The sequence below is a fragment of the Poecilia formosa genome, unplaced genomic scaffold, assembly GCF_000485575.1.
Source record: "Poecilia formosa unplaced genomic scaffold, Poecilia_formosa-5.1.2 Scaffold523, whole genome shotgun sequence".
Taxonomy (NCBI): Eukaryota; Metazoa; Chordata; class Actinopteri; order Cyprinodontiformes; family Poeciliidae; genus Poecilia; species Poecilia formosa.
In genome coordinates, this window is record NW_006800462.1 from 87,863 (window position 1) to 106,617 (window position 18,755).

General features: G+C 38.2%; 1 protein-coding gene across 2 annotated transcripts in view; it reads right to left on the reverse strand.

Annotated features, from left to right (window-relative positions):
* Nucleotides 1-18,755, reverse strand: part of LOC103129198 (integrin beta-1) — a 32,018-nt gene that overhangs the window by 7,382 nt on the left and 5,881 nt on the right. For both annotated transcript variants that reach the window (XM_007540187.2, XM_007540188.2), the window contains exons 2-10: nucleotides 6,585-6,648; nucleotides 6,200-6,285; nucleotides 5,172-5,406; nucleotides 4,910-5,080; nucleotides 3,210-3,448; nucleotides 2,807-2,962; nucleotides 2,621-2,716; nucleotides 1,748-1,837; nucleotides 1,368-1,508 (exon numbers count right to left, since the gene is read on the reverse strand). In XM_007540187.2, the coding sequence (XP_007540249.1) occupies nucleotides 1,368-1,508; nucleotides 1,748-1,837; nucleotides 2,621-2,716; nucleotides 2,807-2,962; nucleotides 3,210-3,448; nucleotides 4,910-5,080; nucleotides 5,172-5,406; nucleotides 6,200-6,285; nucleotides 6,585-6,648 (1,278 nt within the window). The remainder of the gene's footprint in view (nucleotides 1-1,367; nucleotides 1,509-1,747; nucleotides 1,838-2,620; nucleotides 2,717-2,806; nucleotides 2,963-3,209; nucleotides 3,449-4,909; nucleotides 5,081-5,171; nucleotides 5,407-6,199; nucleotides 6,286-6,584; nucleotides 6,649-18,755) is intronic.

Below are 18,755 nucleotides of genomic sequence, written 5' to 3' on the forward strand. Positions count from 1 at the left end.
ATTCTAATTTTCAACAACTTGTTCAGAAAACATTAATGCATCATACAACAGAAAATAGATTAAAAAAATAGATAAATATCATAAAACAAATGTTGTAAATGCTTTGAAAAGGATATAAAGGTATGATTGAAAAAAATTCTAAAATAAAACCACCATAGTAAACGACAGCGTAATGAAGTATCTCGAATAAGATCAAAAAGAAAAAAAAATAATCAAACCAGAAAATGTTTCAGAAAATGTTCAATAGGATTTTTAGTCCTGTGTAACATTTTCTGCTTTACGCTGCTCTAAAGGTAAAATGGAAAATTGTTAAGGGTGGGCAGCAGTTCTTTGGCCGATTTGTTTCTAATTATTTTTTTTGCTTGAGAAGTCGCAAACTATAGCATATTAACAATACACAGAATAAATATTTAAACAGTAAAAACAATGGCCCTTGTGTTTTCCTTCCAAAAACTTTGATATATAAAACAATATACATGCCTATGTTGAGCACAATTTTTATTCCAATCTTCATTGTTTGCCAGACCTAAAATTTATTTGCCTCCTTAGCGACTTCCTTTGCTTTTGCTTTATTGTTATACAAAATTGCAGGGTTTCCCCCAGTGTATTATAAGCCTTTGTTTTTAGACAAATAAAAAAATAAAAACCGCTTAATTTTTTTTAATAACCTGGACTGCAAGCTTCTCTGTTGCGGTGAGCGTTTCACTGGCGGAGCAGAATTATTCCTAAAAGATGGGTTTATAGTTGATGCTTTTAACAGGCCACAGAGCCAGAGAGCGCACCAATCACACTGCTGGCGTGTGTTGCGGCAGGCAACATCAAGTTGCAACATCAAGTTGCCTGCCGCTGCTTGATGTCTGAAGTTTACCTTATACTTACTTTAGCTTATACAGTTTCAGAGTGAAGAGTTACCAGAAACATTTCTTCCAAGGATGCCTTCTTGATGGCACTTTATTGAACATAGCTCACATCCCAATCTAGCAATATTAGAAGTTGCTTACACCCAAACTTTCCCACTGCATATTAATTAACACACTTTCTCACAATTTTTAAATCTCCTTTAAAAAAATGGTTGTTTTTTAAGCTTGTGTTTCTGATGAGATTTCAGCTTCATTTTCATTTTCATTGTTTTTTTGAAGCTCTTATTTTCTTATTGCTTGCACTGATTTGCTATCAATCTAAATTCAAATAGCTCTGCAGGGTAAAAATAGGGCGTGTTGAATGTATTGTTATTCTTTTGCTTACTGCAGCATGCATGTTCAACATTGTAGAATTAATCTTTTTCTAATCAAATGACAATGCCTCTCTTGTCCAATGAAAGACTATATGATATCTGTGACATAAAAACATCATCTTCCACATCCCACCTCATCTCCAATGGAGATGTTGGAGCACTTCCTTCCATTTTCGCCCTTATTGATTACTCCGTTCTTACAGCGAGACGTGTACTCGATTGTCACGTTGTTTGAAACTTTGGTGTTCTCCAGAATCACTTCGGAGGAAAGAGCCTGGCAAAGAAAACAACACAAAAGATAAGACGACATAGCTTATTCACTGGAATGCCATCTGGAAGCCCGGTTCAGACAGCAGAGAATAAACAAAGCATTAGCTGCAGATTAAGAAGGAATGCAGGCACAACTTAACTCGGAATGCTGCACAAGGTTCCTGTCGCTCGTTTGAGCAAATGATAATGTGATCAGTTTGACTGGATTTGAGTTGTACTTAAAATCCTGAAGAATGTACTTACATTGTAAGCATCTATGATGAGGTTGATGACGTTGCTCGAGTTGGCAGACAGAGTGCCTACTGCAGACTTTGGTATTAGATTTTTCAGTTCCTGCAGAGTTAAAGAGGAAATACCAAGAACAGCGTTTAACAAAAAACTCTTGTCCTTAAAACCAACCTCTACCAAGGCTGAAATGATTAACATGATTCATTGATGATTGAAATAACTGTCAACCAATTTAGTAATCAATTAATTGTTAACAACAAGTGGCCGAAAAAATGGCCACTTGTTGAAAGAACAAAACAGTCAGAGCAGTAATTAAACCAAAACTGTACAAATGTGTACATATTCTACAAAAAACTCCTCAAATGGCATTTTTAGCTTCACCTGGTTTGAGTTCTGTAAGAACAAACTCCTCAGTAATGCATCTTTTATTACCTTAAATGGGTAACAAAAGTGGTTTTATAAAAATGGGCGATTTATAAAACCAAAAAAAAAAAAAAGAACAGATTAGTAGACAGTACTTTAGTACTTCAGCTGCAGATGTATCTTTAGCTACTAATGTTCAAGCATACACTAAATGAGTCATTGCATTTTTGGGAATACAAGTTTTATTTTCTTAGTCAAAAAAGTAACCGTAGTATTGTATAAAAAAAAAAAAAAGGTAAAAAAAAAAATCTGTGGAATTTATCAATTTTCTTTATCCAATTAATCTATTAACCATTAGAATAATCAACAGAGCAAATCGATTGCAAAGATCTCTAGGTATTTTTGCAGATGAATGTACTGAAACGGTACATTGTTGCCAACTTACGGCAGAAGTTTGAGGCTAAAATGTCATTATGATTACAACAAAAGCTTTAGAGGAGAAAAAAAAGGCTAATGTGTGCTAACCTGATAAACGGGCTGGAACTCTTCTGTGACGGCAAAAATAGTCTGAATGTTGTTGTCACTCAGCTTCTGAACCAGGTGAGCGATCGAGGGGTAGTCCTGAAAAGACAAAAGAGAGAGTAGGTTACTTGCACGTCACAGGAAGCCTTCGATACTGTCAGAACAGCCAAAACAGCAGACATTCCCTACATAGTAGTGGCTCATGGTGTAGATGTTGTTCTCTAGGTGGCATTTCCCGTCGTTGGGCAGCACAATGCCACCCAGCTTGCCGTCGCCAGCAAAGTGGAATCCGGCGTCAGTGGAAAACACCAGTAGGCGGGTTACGTTCCTCCAGCCAATCTGTTCCTGTAGAAAAAATGAACAGAAATACCAATCTGCAATCAAATCTCTGGAAACAGAGTTGTAAACGAGCAGCTTAAAAAGAAACATATGAGGGCTTGAGTCGCATCCAAAAATAGAAGACTCATAAAATATCTCCACCCATTTCAACGTTACTAGATACATCTGGTGAGGTGAAGCTGATAGAAAGCGGCGCGAACGGTGGGAAAATTACCCTCAAAACCTGGACCTCATGTTGAGGTCAGTGGCTTACCCCACACACGGCCACTTGCATGATGGCGTCGAAGCCGCCCTCGGGGGAGTCCAGGTTCCCCGAGATCTGCTGCTCCCCCACCAGAGTGTTGAAAGTGGCGCCATTGTTGGTCAGCGGCAGCACATTCTTGTAGCTGAACGGGCTGGTGCAGTTCTGGTCACCTGTGCATGGATTCAGCAGCTTGGCTGGAGTGGTGCTGATGTAAGGCATGACTGTCTTCTCCACAAAGGAGCCAAAACCTATGAAGAAAATCAGAGTTAAACTACAGGTAAAATAAATGTATCCGTGTTTTGGTGAAAGGATATGCTCTAGAACTGCATCCAGATGGTGAGCGTATTTCTATTCATTTGTGAATATTTTGCATCAGTGCATGACATGAGCTGCGTTTCCATTACAAATGTGCATAAAACTTATAGTACTGCGATAAACAATATTATTACAATAGTATTGTTTATTGCGATACAATACTATACAATAAACAATAGTATCGTTTATTGCGATAAACAATACTATTGTTTAAATGGGTAATCATCTTTATTCTTAATTCTTTATTATCTTTATTCTTATAGATAGATACAGATAGATACAATAAGCAATTAAATCAATTAATTGCAAGATAAATTCAAATGAGTTTGATAATTTCCATTCGAATGACTGATTGTTTTTCTCTTTCTACCACAGTCTGTATGACAAACAGCTTCAGTCTGGCGATTTGGTCTCAATTAGCCTCCTTTTCAGGTGCAAATTTGCTTAGAGAGTTTTAAGTGTACATTTTATTTGTTGTTTCAGTTGTTTTGTTTATTTACTTTAAAGATTCAAAATGTCATTGAGTTCCAGTGTTAATGTCCGTTAGAAATGAAAGTTTACTGGTCTTTGAGAGGATGTACTTGCATTACTATGTCCTTACCATTATATCTCTTGACTATAGTCTCAAAACGACAATATTATTGTTTATCGCAATAAATTCCTGGACAATTTACCGACCTGTTTTCTGTGACAGGCCTAACTGTAGCCACTTGTAATTCAAGTGTGCTATGATTTATAGCACACTTGATATAAAATCATTTGTGGGGATTTTTCACCAAAATCCCCACAACCTTTTAGTAGACTATTTTTTTCTGCCTAAAACAAGGAGTTCTATTCTTGAGAATGTCACTGACTCTGTTTTACATGACTGTAAATAAATATGACCAGCCTCTCCCCAAAATAAGTGTATAATGTCTTAGCTACATGAGGTCAAACTGTGTCAGCGTGGAGAGATGCTTGTTGAACCAATTTCAAAAGCAGAATCAGGCTATTGTATAGATTTAGAACAAGAGGCATACATAAACTTAGGATGGCTGAGGAATAAATGGGTTAAATCCCCCTGTTTATTACCACTTAAAATGAATTGTATACAAACTTGTGAGTAGTTGCATCAATAATGAAATAAAATGTGAAAACAGATTTGAAAAACAGGCACTGCTGACAGAATTTCTGTAGTCTGTTTCAGACTACAGAAATTGCCCTCTCATTGTAAAGCTTTCCAATGAGAGGGCAAAGAAGCTAAATGCTAAAATGATAAAGGTGATACAAAAAGAAAAGTCATACTTTGCAAAGCTCTGAGGTAGACAAGCAGTAAAATGTCCAAGCACAATCCATTCCCTGTTTCATAAACTATAAACAACAATAAGAGACTTGAACTAATGAGATTTCCTGACCTATCTTGAAGTCGGATGTGATCTTTGACATCTCATTCATCAGACTGGTCCCCAGGTTCTTTACGTTCTCCAGATCGTCCTTCATGGAGTAGGACAGGTCCATCAAGTAGTACAGGTCAATGGGGTAATCCTCTGCACGCTTAAACTTCAACTCAAAGGACTGCGGCTCACCTTTATATAGTTACAGCGGACAAGAATTGTCAAAATTACAGAGTGATTGATATACATAGCTGGACCAGATGTGAAGTCGATGTTTACGCACCAGATCGGAGGGTGAGGCTGACTTTTTGGGGCTGGACCTGGGTGATTTCCTCTGGTTTCAGTTTCTGGTTTTCAGTTTCAGCTTTGGCTTTGCTGCGATCGGTCACTGGATTGTTCTTGAGAATCGTCCGTTTTCCCAGCGGGTTCTCGATCAATGTCTCGTTGCAGCCCCGTTTTATCAGAGACTGCAGCTCGTCACACCGGCTCGACACGGTCTCACCCTGCTTCAGGAAGTCCTGAAAAGAGGCAGCACAGACATCATTTATGACGGGATTAACATTTTGAGGTGCTTCAGTCAGGGTCCATTGGATGGATCGACAATAAATGGAGAAATTAATAGACAGCTTGTTCATGTAGAAAAATGTATTCCTATTCTTGGGAATTCTGAATCGATAGAAATTGCTCAAATCAATTTTAGTCTGCTTAAGTTTTTGCAAAATTAGGTTTTGAATATTGTTTTGATATCTTCTTTTTAATACAAAGTCAGGCAGCTAAGATAATCTAAATCTGATCATTTAAGTTATGAACAAACCCTATTTTTGTTTAAATATTAACTGATGGAATTTGATACAACTGGAATTGTTTTAAATGAATTTTCTATTTTCTTAGACTGCTTTTCCTTTTGACAGTCACATAATTAAAACAGAATCTCTAAATAAATTGGTTTCTGAATCAAACCATGACCCTACAAAACAGAATCAAATTGTAAGTCACTGAATAGCATCACAATACTCAATCATCCTTTTATTTACAATCTCACTGTTTTAATGGTTTCCTTTTCATTTTTTATTATTATTCATTTAGTTTTTTACATTTACTGTCCCATTTGATTTGCTTAAAATGCAAAACAATAAGCCATGCCTGTGTTGTTTCCAATCAGAAACGGGTATGAAGAATTTTGACAATAGTTGGAAGACACATAAAAAAGACACTTATGTAAAGCAGAGCCTTCTATAGAACAGAAACACATGATTTCACCGCTGTGCATTACTCTGCAGTGAGTGTAGCTGACAGCTCTGAGTTACACACCGGGTCTGTACACCAGCCACATTTGGCTCCGGCCTGGATGCACTCTCCGCAGTGTTTGGCATTTTTGTTGATGCACTCGTTCCCCTCTAGATGGAAAACAAAGAAAAAGGAGTGATCAGAGTCAGAGGGAGCAGCGCTACAGAGCGGCCCTGCGACAGAAACTTCATACATCTACGCATCAGTAGGTGTGAAACACTGATTGAAGGCTCAGAATATTCCATCTGATTCCAGGATGCTACAGCACAACAGCTTCTTCTACGAGTTCATTAAACTAAAGTAGCAAACGCTTCTGTTATTATGGCCATTCACTAAACAACCCAATGACATCATGTGAAAAAGAAAGTTTTAGCTTCATATTAGAAAAAAATAATAAAATCAACTTTACCTTTCTGAGAGTTACAGCAGTAAAAGAGTCCTATAAATGCAATGAAGATCAGCTTCAGATCCATCTGAAAACACACAAGACAAGACATTAGGGCTGAAACGATTAATCGTGATGAATCGATTTTTGAAACAATTGTCAAGTAATCAACTATTTGACAATTATTTCACCTAAATAATTGTTAAATATTTTGAGTAAATAAAAATATTGAGAATGTGCCAATTTTTAAATCTGATTAATCGATTTGATTAATCGATTGATAATCGTCAGAATAATCAATTACTAAAATATACACTAATTGCAGCCCTAAAAGATATGATCACAAGAAAAAGCACCTTTAGAGGTGACCGTGTTTTAGATCCAGTTGATAGGACTATGTGCTTGAAGGTCTTAATGTTTGCATGCGCAACACCACCGAGCCGAACGAAGCCGACTGCAGCAGTGCAGACGGATCTGCTCGAGGTAACGGGCTGCAACTGTAAATGGCCTGCCTGTAATTGGAGGTCATAAATTATCCAGGGACAGTTGCTTGGCTTCTCTCTAGCGGTCACGGAGGAACAGACGGCTAATTAAATTCAGACCACTTTCGCACACAAACATGTATCCACGCAAAGAACAGGCCGCCACTCCTCCCCAGATTTCCCCCATTACTGTAAATAGCATCGTCTCCTTGGAGTCCCACCCCTCCGCTGTCGAATTTATTGATCCCGCAGGCTTTTTGGTCGGAACCGTATCGACGCACCCTGGTCTAATCCTAATGCAGAGCTCAGGGCTCACTAATGGATGCAGTGACTGCAGGTCCTTCCCCTGCAAGAAAAGGTTGATTTGAGACATGTACAGCCTTACTGGGCGTCTCAAAGCACATTTAATCTTTTATGTCTACTGTTTATTGTCTATAACCTACTAATAGTCTTTTCTTCAGTAAGAAAATTTAGATATATTACTAATAAATACTACACAGAATGATTACTGGTTGACCAGGAGTTCGAATTTGTCAAGAGTCATCTGTCCTCTAATGATCAGAACCAAAGAAAATGGAAATAGAAACTCTTTGGAAAGAAATATATAATCAAATTAACTCACACTTGAGATTTGAGATCATTTTTATCAAATAATACATCAACTTTCCTTACTTAAAATATCTGTTTAAGTAGACGGGAACAAAAGGGCTTGTTTACAGGTACAAACCAAAGCAGGAAGGCGCACTCTTACAATGTTATCTCTGAGGTATTTGAAGACTGAAACTGTACTTAAATCACTTCCAGCTGTCCTAAAGAAGCCCTAAAATTTTAACAGTTTATGTTTTGGAGATGAATACCGTTCCCTAAACTTCACCACAGATGATTGTGGTGTTTGGAAGGTGCAAGAATAACTTATTTGTTTCCTGGAACAAAAGGTGGATGTGGTGAAACTGTCAGTGCTATAGAGGCCAGCAAAGTAGAGCGTAGATGTGAATTGAAAGGACAATGATGGATGGTTTTCAGCATCTCAGCATATGTTTCTATTCAACCGTTCCAGGTCTATAATTTGTCATGTCACCTTTCACTGCAAATACAACTGCTAGTCTTTAGCTGTACTTCCTCAGTAGTTTTTTCACATCTAGACTTAAATCTTTACCAAATGATGTTTGCAAAAACAGCTCAGTCTCAGTCAAATTGGATTTAGGGGAACAGCTTTTCAGCCTTGCCACAGATTTCCAATTGGATTTAGATCTAGATGTCGATGGCGGCCATCCTAGTTTATGAATCTTCTTTAAGCTTAATCATTCTGTCGCAGTTTTGGCTGCATGTTTAGGGTTGTGGTTCTGCTTACAATGGGGATGTTGTGTTTCGTTTTTCTGCCACACGCAGCATTTTGCTCGTCAGTCAAAGTCCTGATTTGGTCTTATGCTGTTGCATGACTTTTTTGACTTTTACACCTACCTTAGTATGAGTTGGCAACAGAAGGGACATCATCCACCCAGCTGCCAATTTTTCCTGATTGTTTCTCTACTAATGCTCTTTAACAAATTTCTGAGGGCCTCACAGAGCAACTGCACCGAAGCTTAAGGTAATCAGGTAACAAACTATGTCGCTTTGGTGATGCTACAACTACAGTAGCCATGTTAATGTAATGAAAGCTGCACAACAGAAACAAATAGAACAGGAAATATTATGACCTCGAGACACATCAGTGGTGTAAGTTTAGCTTTTATTACACAGGATAGCAGGAGCTTAAAAAATACCGCAGCTAAATAATAGCTGGAATGTGAGGCCAATATTGTGCTTGAGCGATAATCAGAAACTCATGGAGATTCATTCCACAGAGAAGCTCCTGTATTCGACACTGGATATCAAAGCATGAGGTTCAAATTAAATCCAGAAGGACAGAGATAAGAGAACAGAAGCTTTTATTGTGTTGATTTCTTTTAACTACCAGCTTCTGCTGGTCTTTTATAGGGGCTGGATTATAAAATTACACTGCCTTACACTGTTGGGAAAAGAGGTTCTGACAGTAAGTGTGTGCGGTGTTGATCAGTGCATTCCTGAATGCCTATGTGACTGCGTGTGTGTGCGTGCGTGTGTGTGTGTGTTCATTTAAATAGACACAGAAGAGCAGACAGCCTGTCTGCAGCCCCCCAGATTAGATCAGATGGCTTAAATCTCCAGTGCTGCGCCTGGGACTTTTGTATTAGCCTGTGTATTTTCATTTAAAGTTAAAAAGAATAATAAGAAAGAAAATGCAACCAATGACTGACAATGTGACACCACTATGAAAATACGGATTTTATATAACTTGAGAACCTTCTGTTAAAACAGAGACGTAGAGAGAGAGGTTTACACACAGAGTGTGGTCCATATTAAGGATAATAAACTACTATTTCCAGAGAGACCACACTTCAAAATGATCAATTTCACACAACATTCCGGCAACTACAAAAACATCCAACTATTTTCTTTTCACCATAGCTCCAGTTCTGTTTTCACTTCAGGTTTGGCGTTCTGAAGGATTCATTCAGATGCAAACTAGGCCTATAAAACTCAAGCTGGGAGTCAAGTTATCTTCAGGCTCACGGCATTTAGAGGAATGCTGGTTAAAAATATAAAACAGAGCTGGAGTCAGAGAGCTAAAGAACAGGAAAAGAGCACAATGATGCACTGTTTCTAAAGGTCATTTTCAAGTGTTACATTTGACTTACTTACAGTTCCAACATTTTCTTTCAACATTGCTTTTAAAAAGTTTGATGTGAATTAGGCAACTAGGTATAACAGTATGACAAATTAACCATCAAATCTACCCAATAAGAGTCTATGTGATAAACTCTAAACTCCACAAAAGGTCCAAGTTAGCAAATATAAAATAAATATGGACAACATTATTGTGAATGAATAAACAATATGAGTGGGTTATTTTAGCAATGACAATTATTGTAATTTTCGTGTCTTTTTTATCAAAGCAATTAGATCTTTCCTACATGTAGTGATTTAAATATACAACTCTTCTCTGTGACGACAAAGAGTCACTTATGCCAACAGTGTTTCTTGTGCTTTTGTCATCCTAAAATAGGGTTAAAAAAGGTTTTTGTTTGTTTTAATTTAACACAGCTGATTCTATGTCTGAATCCGTTTGGATCACCTTATCAAATTTCTGTTTCATGTCTGTTTTTTTTTTTTTTTTGAATGTGTATTCAGATTATTGTCTACAACAGCAGAATTTCTCCCTAATAAAGTATTCTGACTCTGATTTTAGTTTATCATATCATATCGAGAGTCTCATACCAAGTAACATGAAGATGCTATATCAAAATAATAATAAAAAGAATACAATTCCTATTGACCAACAATAAACAGCGTTTCTGCCAGTGTATTATAAGCCTGGTGGGCCACCAGGCTTAACTTGCCTCCAAATTTTTGTAACTTTTAAGATTCTTCAACATAAAAACGGAATGAGCCACTGGTGGACTGCACTAGTGCCCCTACCACTGGAATTAGCAGGTTTTCCAGGGGAAATCCTGAGTAAACCATTAAATGTACATAACTTTAAATAGGAACACAGACAAAAACACTTATAAAGCTCAAGTGTATTCATTTCTTGTAAACAGAACAGTTGTGTAAACTTGATTATCACTCTTACGTTGCTTAATCTGTCCAAATCTAAATAATAATACAGTCTGAAGCTCCCAAAAATAATATATATAGCCCACCCTCGAGTTTCTAACTGGTTCATGTTGACAAAACCACAAAATGGACTGAATAAGTAGGCATCTTTAGCCTTGCTGTCTTTTTTTCCAGTAGATTCCCACGGAGGAAGAGCAGTCTTCTCTGAGTCTACCCAGATTACCAACCCTCCCACTTGGTCTCACAGACTAATGTCAGTGACCCCATGGAAAACGACAATTTACAAACCGAGTTAAAAAAAAAAAAAAAAAAAAAAACACTTCAGTGCAGACAAGGTTTGGGGCTGTAAACTTAAAAAATACTGGTAAAGTGTTAAAAAAGAAAAACCATGCAGCCCCAATTTTCATAATATGTTGGGGGGGGAAAAAAGGTCCCCTGCTCATCCAAAACACCCGAAGCTGAATGTCAATGTGACAAATCCAAAAAAATCTACACAGTTTAGAAACCGAACACATCATTTTGAAAGAGCATCCCATTGCCAAGAATACCGCACACTCTTCCATCATCCAGCAATACTCAGATTTACGAGGGTTGAAATCTACAAACAACTTAAATATTTATGAGCCAAAAGATGTAACAAAAAACAAATGTGTGGAAGTGAGAGGGAGGGGTCCAGCAGACCAACCAGAGGACTCCAATGTAGAAGAAACCTGAGAGAACCAGACGACGTAGAAGTTACAGACAGCTCCTTTAGTAGGGCGAGGGCAGCTCAGCACTGGCTGTTAAAAGTTTATTTAGCTGTCCTTGTCATTCTTCCACCGAGATAGCAACACATAACACACACACACACACACACCTGAGCTGTGACTAAAGGCAGCTCGGCTTTTTATGGACTTCACGCGGATCTGTCACTCAGCAGGAGAGGCTGGAACATGGCAGATAATTGCGGTGTGTGTCTAACAGGGGCAGAGATTCTAAGGCATTCCTGAGATGTTGAACACTGCTTGACCGCGATAGTGACCCGTCATGCTGGTTCTGTATCCACTATGAATACCGGTTGAATTTGCAGAGAAATGGGTTTCCGCTTGCCAGACCCTAACCAGAAATGTACTAACTGGAAAGTCAGATGTGCCCCGTCAGGTCGAGATAATAGGAACACTCTTCGGTGTCAACGCTATTACCGAGTGAAGAAGCCTCAATGTTAGCCTCTTTTCAGTATCCGCAGGGTTTCTGTTGACCAGAATATTGCACAAATAGAAATTACAGTAATACATTTGCTTAATGGAAACATGGCAATTTTGACAAAACTCACATTTTTCAATAAAACGTTTTTGAGCTATGATGATTTGCTGGATGTTACTACTGCAGAAAATGACATAGAAGACAACAAGAAGTGGTGGGAGGATGATGCTTTGTTTCTGTTATTTTTTCAGACAGTGTGAAGCTGACTTCACCAGAGCTCTCACAGCTCTGGTGAAGTCAGTTAAATTAAAATAAGCTCAATAATTTACATTCTCATGATTCATATTTTTTGAAGATTGCGAAATCTTCACTTACAGATCCAGCTGTTATTATATCTCTTAAACCAGCAGATAACTAACTCAGACATCCTCAGGAGACAGAGCTGAACTGAATCACACACAAGAACACGACAGGACCGACTCCCTTCTAACCTAAACCATACTGCCAAATTCTCAGGAGAGCTGACCTCAGTCACACTACAATGATTAATGACTAGTAGCATCAGGAAGTAAGCAGTTAAAGCATATGCCGCAGTGTTAAAGAACTGGTCATGGCTGGGAGGGGCAGTGAGGGAGCTGGTGCTTCCCTTACTGAGAATGGGTGCGAAAGGACAGAATGGAGAAGAAGGAAAACAGGAAAGGGCGGCGCACAGCTTGGTAGGAGAAATGGTACTTTTTTTGCCGAAGCCATTGCTTTCCATGGTGGTAAACAAGTTCATTTTAATTTAAAGTTATGAGGAAAAAGGAACCTAAAGAGGCCCATCAGTCTTCAGTAACATGATTAATACACTGTCAGTGTTCTGAGGTTTCAATTAAAGACGTTTTAGGGATCTGTTCAGCTATTCCACTGCTCTCCTCCTACCCTCTTGTATTGGCCACACAATAGTTCATGCTCCCCCCGTGAACCCCTTCCTCCACTTACAAGTGGAGCCAAACCAGTGGCCCCTATCCCTCTGCGTAACTTCAGCAGCGCCCAATGAGCAACATGCTTAAACTCTGAGATGTACAAGCGCAGGAGTGTTAAAGAAGAATACCAAACAGAGCTTGTCTGTGTCCAGCTCCGCCTCCACACCCCCCGGTCTGGCTTCCCACCATGATCCGATCCAGAGGACCTTCTCCTACCACACAATAGGAATGAATCAGGCTGCCCCCAGGGACTATGACACAGACTTTGACACTCCAAACACCCACACTCACTGCCCTCTCATCCCTGAAAGAATCTGTGTGAGAAGCAGCCCTAATGAGATGTACTGATGGCTTAACTCCGTTGGTTCATTGTAGGATTTAGGAATAATCTGAGGATTACAGTTTGATACAAAACAGAAGAAACTCTTTCACTGTACTGAGGAAAAAGCGGAGTTAAAACCGGCGAGTGACGGCAAGTTGGTATCATTAGATTCAGATCTTTTAAAAGGAATAAATCTCCTCAGTGAGCGACAACGACAAGTAGAAACCTGGTAATTACCCGTTTGTTAATGCTCAGTGAGCTAAAGCAGGAAAACAAAGCATTAAGGGTATACAGGTCTATACATCAACAGGCTAATCATATCCTTGATATTTCAGGAGATTACCCCAACAATCCCCAACAATGAGGCTTGATCTTGGCATATTTGTTTACAACTTTATAAATTCAACAAGTCAATTGATGATGTGTTTCTTTCCATTATGTGTTCCAGATACCACTTGGAGCTGGGGCTACATTCACACAGCAGGCCAAATGTGACCCCAATCCGATGTTAAGGCCCATGCTCTACGTATCTGACTTTTTTTTTTATTGCTGTATGAACTTCAAAGTTCATTAAGGCCTGCTTTGTGAACTCTTAGCATTAATCATAAGAGTTGCAATTTCTATCTTGACAGGTTTAACTGATTTCTTCAGGTTTCAGTAACTTAAGTTTAAGTCTTTCTAAAGAATTTTTTGAACATGTTAAAATAGATAAAGTGCCTGTGTCAAATTTTGCAATATATTTTGTAATCTTATTGAAATAATTACCACAAACATCAATGTGAAATTTCAATATTTTACAATTTAGTTTGTTAATCATATAAAATCCCAATAAAACACAACCAGGTTTGTGGTTGGATGAGTTTGATATTCTTTACTAGGAAACATTTAAACTTAGCTGAGGTAGATATGCATTTGTGTCTCAAAAAAAATGTAGAGTAGAATACCTCAGTTTGATTCAGGGGAAAAGGAGAAATGAAAAAATGTAGTGAGAAGAGAGAGGCAACACCCCCACATGTGCTGATCTCAAATCTAGAAACCAAATTAAATTGCGAAACTGTCATTTCAGCTTTTTTAACAATATTCTAATAAGAGAAACACAGGCATAAAAATATCTTCTGGCTATTGCTGTAACGGTGACATGTAAAAGATAAACTGCATGCCCAGTTTTTTCTTGGCTAGCATACATTAGCATGGCAGCTCTCTGTGAATCCATATGAGGTGAAATACAGGACAACATACTAGCACAGTCTTCCAGAATTGTCTTGGTAGATAATTCTGGAAGTGTTTGGAAAAAGTAATGTGCATGTAGAAATATGGTTTGAACCACAAAGTTCTTTGTTAGAAATATCTACTGAGATTTTCATAAACATAAGTTTTACAAACAAATTAAGTTGGTGTGGGGAAAATGCAGATGATTCACTTTAGTTTGGAAGAAAAAATGTATTTTGATGCATCTTTCAAACTATCTGTAATGTTTCCTCAGAGGCCCACTGTTTGACATATTTGGAAATAATATGAGCAAATTCAGTAGTGTAAAACAATCTGCTGCCAGTCCTGAAAACCAATCTGTTCTGTTTTTCACTTCCTGTAGCCCCAGATATTGTCTCCAATCCCACCAACATTCCTCAAGTGTTCAGCAAGGGCTAAAGATACACCTCTGGAGGGGATGTGGCTTTGGAAAGACTGTAGTATTTCCAGACAGAAAAGCTACAACATTTAACCAGAAGTGATATCATTTTCTGCCCCTCAAAATGCAGCTACATTGTACAGTGTTCACCTCTAATCAGACCCTACTCCTACAGAATATTTAAGGAGAAACAATGAAGGCAAAAACCACAACCTTTGGAGTGAAGCCAACTCGCTATTACTGTTCACGTCTCTATTTCTGGCCTGGTTATTTCTGACTCCCCATGTGGCTGCTCTTGTCTCTCAGCAACATTGACTTAAACTGTTTTCCCACATGAGCAAATACTTTCTTGGCATCTTCCTGAGGCCAAAAACTAAACTAAAGCTTGCACTGGGAAACATCCAGCCCGGCAGCTCGTGATCCGTTGGAACAGGAAGGGGCCTATGAAACACTTCTTCAACTGCTGTCACACCGCTTCATATCTTTCCACATATGTTGTATCTGAAAATGTGTTCTATGTGGGTCTAAGCCTGAAGGAATGGAGTGTAGTTAGAACATTAAGTCGCGTTAAGTCTAATAAGTTTGTGTAGGCTTATGGAGCGACCCTGTTTTGTACCCTTTATCTTGATTATTAAGATAAACGGTAAAGTGATGATGAGTTGGGACAGATTAAGCTACTTTTGAGTCACTGTTTCCATACTTTGTGTGAATCACCTGACTGACAGAGGATGATGGTTCAATGCCCAAAACATTGGGCCAACATATAAGTCAATATTAGGGTTGTCCGCTAATAATGGTATCGGAAATCGGTCCCATATCAGCCAAAAAATGAGTATCGGAATATATCAACCCACATCTAAAATTTCTGATCTAAGCACTTCGCTCCAAAGTTTTGCTGCAGGATTTAATCTACGTCACCATTTCTTGTATCCCATACCTAGCCCCATTATTTTTAATTAACCTTTTTTTTTTCTAAATAATAAATGAGTTAATTTTTCTCATACCTATTGATGTTGACTATTCTTCTCTGTTTGAGTAATATCACTTGATCAAGCCTTTTCTGACATTCCACACTACAAAATAAGTAATAAATGTAGGATTTGAGCCCATATCATTGTATCAGGTAAATATCGATATTGGCCAATACTCTAAGCTGCGATGTTGGTATCGCATCAGATGTGAAAGCTGGAATTGCCTTGGGACACTTCTAGTCAGTTACCTACTCATAGATTTTTCTGTAGAGCGTAATTATTCAAGGAAATTTTGTGTATTCATGGATCTTTTCCTAGACAGGGTTTCCCCGAATGTATTATAAGCCTGGTGGGCCACCAGGCTTTATTTGCCCCCATCCCCCTTTCTAAGCATTGTTTATTTATATATAGATGACACATTTAACTGGGTGCGAGAGTGTGTGCACCAATTGTGCCATCTTGCACCTGCCCATTGGCCTCATATGGTATTATTTCCAAATTTTGATGCCTGATCGTGCACATTCAAATTTTTTTAAACTTTTAAACATTTTTTTTAATACAAAAACACAGTGGGCCACTGGTGGACTGAACTTGCATACTATCAGGCTTATAGGTTTTCTGGGGGAGACCCTGATAGACATCTGAAATAAAATTAATATTGGGAAGTTGGAAAAACCTCAGCACAATGCTACTTGACACATTATTGGCAGAATTCATTTTCCATCTATTTTCTTTGGCGTTGACTGCTAGCTTCCAGCCACGTTAGCTGGAGAAGGAAAAAAGAATGCTTAAGGATCAGATGAACACAAAATGATTCTTTAAGTTTTTTTTCCTAAACATATCTTCATATGCCTTGGAAATGTAAGGCAGACACACAAAAGTGTTATTAGATTCTATAGACAAAGAATATGCACCTCATGAATGCTTCGTGTCTTTCTTTCTTTTAACCAGATGACTCCTTTCAGGTTTACCCACCAACATTTTATTAAATGGATTATAGCATAAGCAGTTTATTATGTGGCTACCACCCTTAAGCACTTTGTATTGCCTTGTTGCTGAAAATGTGCTATATAAATAAAATTACCTATATCTTCACCTAATGGTTCCTGTAAACTCTACTTGGGAGGTTAAATATCTCATTGTTCTGAGAACAAATCTTCTGCACTGAAACCCACACTGTCACATCTATGTGTGAACACAAGGTGCTAAAACCACAAGGACCTGTTTTCTTCTCGTTCTGGTTATAAACCAAGGCTGGAGTCGCTGCATAGTAGATGCCATGTGAGATACTAACTCAACCAATTTTTTTTAAGGCACATATTAGTGGCTAACTAAAAGTAGGTGAAGTAGAATATCTTAAGTTTTTTTATTCATCTGTTTCAATATTAATGCTGATCCAATAAAAGAAAATGCACAGTAATCCTCCACAAATTCCCCACGCATGCTGAGGCTGCTTTTCCTCTACTCAAAACACAGTAAACTCAACTTGAGCACACAGGAAGCTTGCATCTAAATGCCCAGGAACGAGCCAACTCCCACTCAAAAATGACACAGTGGCTGTTCAAACATGTGAAAGAGAGACGAATAGAGGCCAAACTAAACTGCCTCGCTGCAAAGAGCATCAAATGTTTATTTTAAATGTTAAATGACCCTAAACATGTCATCACTGACGTCTAAGCATGGAAACTGTTTCATACAGAGCTGGAGAGCAGCAAACAACGGACGCAGATGTTCTTTCTCTGAATCGGTCGACAAAGATCAGCTCAACAACACTGTACTCTGGAAATATTTACATATATGACAGCAGCTAACGGCAACGCAAATATTTCCAGCTGTGAGTGTGACGCGATTAATGAAAAGCTGTTAGACAGAACAAGTTTAAAGTGTGTGTGTTAGCTGCTCCAGAACTGCTAGATAGGCATTTCAAAGTTGAGTCTTAATCTAGTATAAGCCAAGCAAAAAGGCCATCTGTGGGCTGCTCCACTGTAACTGGAGCAATAATGACACTCAGATGTCTTTCATTAGGACCCAGACTTAACACTTTAACTCATGGCTGCTATTTCCGTCGCTGCAGGAGAGGAAAAGCGGCGCAGAGTTTAGCAGTAAGCACTCCGCAGTTACGCATATTTCCTCAAGGGAGCAGTGAAGGAAAACATGTCATGGGAGATTATCAGGAGTCAGCAATGTATTTCAATATCTGCTAGTTTGTTAAACAGAACAGCGGACCTCTAACTGCTCTTAAACCTATTACAGTTTCTGACCTTGATGGATATTCAGACATTAACTAGTAGAAGCCCATGTGTGTTCCTTTTTTACATCATTTAGACAACAGGAAAGGGGGAAATTCCAGTAGATCTTAGAAAACACAGCATTTGATTACACATACGGAAAGAAAATCTAATCAACCATTAATGTTGTTGAGTTGATCACATTTGTATGACATTATGTGTTCAAATAATACTAGAAATAGGAAATATTCTATCACTTATAAGTGAATAGTAAATGCTCATTCTGTAATAATAATAATAATAATGACTAGCTGAACTGGTAGGGCTGTTGTGACAGAGTTTAGAGAGTTACTTTTGATCATTAAGTTAATATTCTACAGTCAGTAGGGACCAATTTATCAGACAGCCGACATATTACTGTACCCCTACTAATAGTCACTGCATTATACAAAATTAGGCTGTATTTTCATAAACGGCCTGCTAGTTTCTACACAAATCACTTGGTAATCAGCTGGTCCGCTTGGTAAAATGCTGTTTCTGTAAAGTTGTTTTCAACTGCCCAGAAACGGCAAAGAAGCTTGTATTGTTAGTCGGGCAAATCTGCAGAACTCTTTGAACCCGGATTCCAATAACTTTAAAAAAAGAATAACATCCTGAATATCATATATATATATATATAAAAGTAAAAACAAGTCAGAAGAAAGTATCATACTGCTGAATGTGAGTTGACAGGTAAGTTAGATGAAAAAACCCAGCACAACCTTGGATGATACTGCTATTAT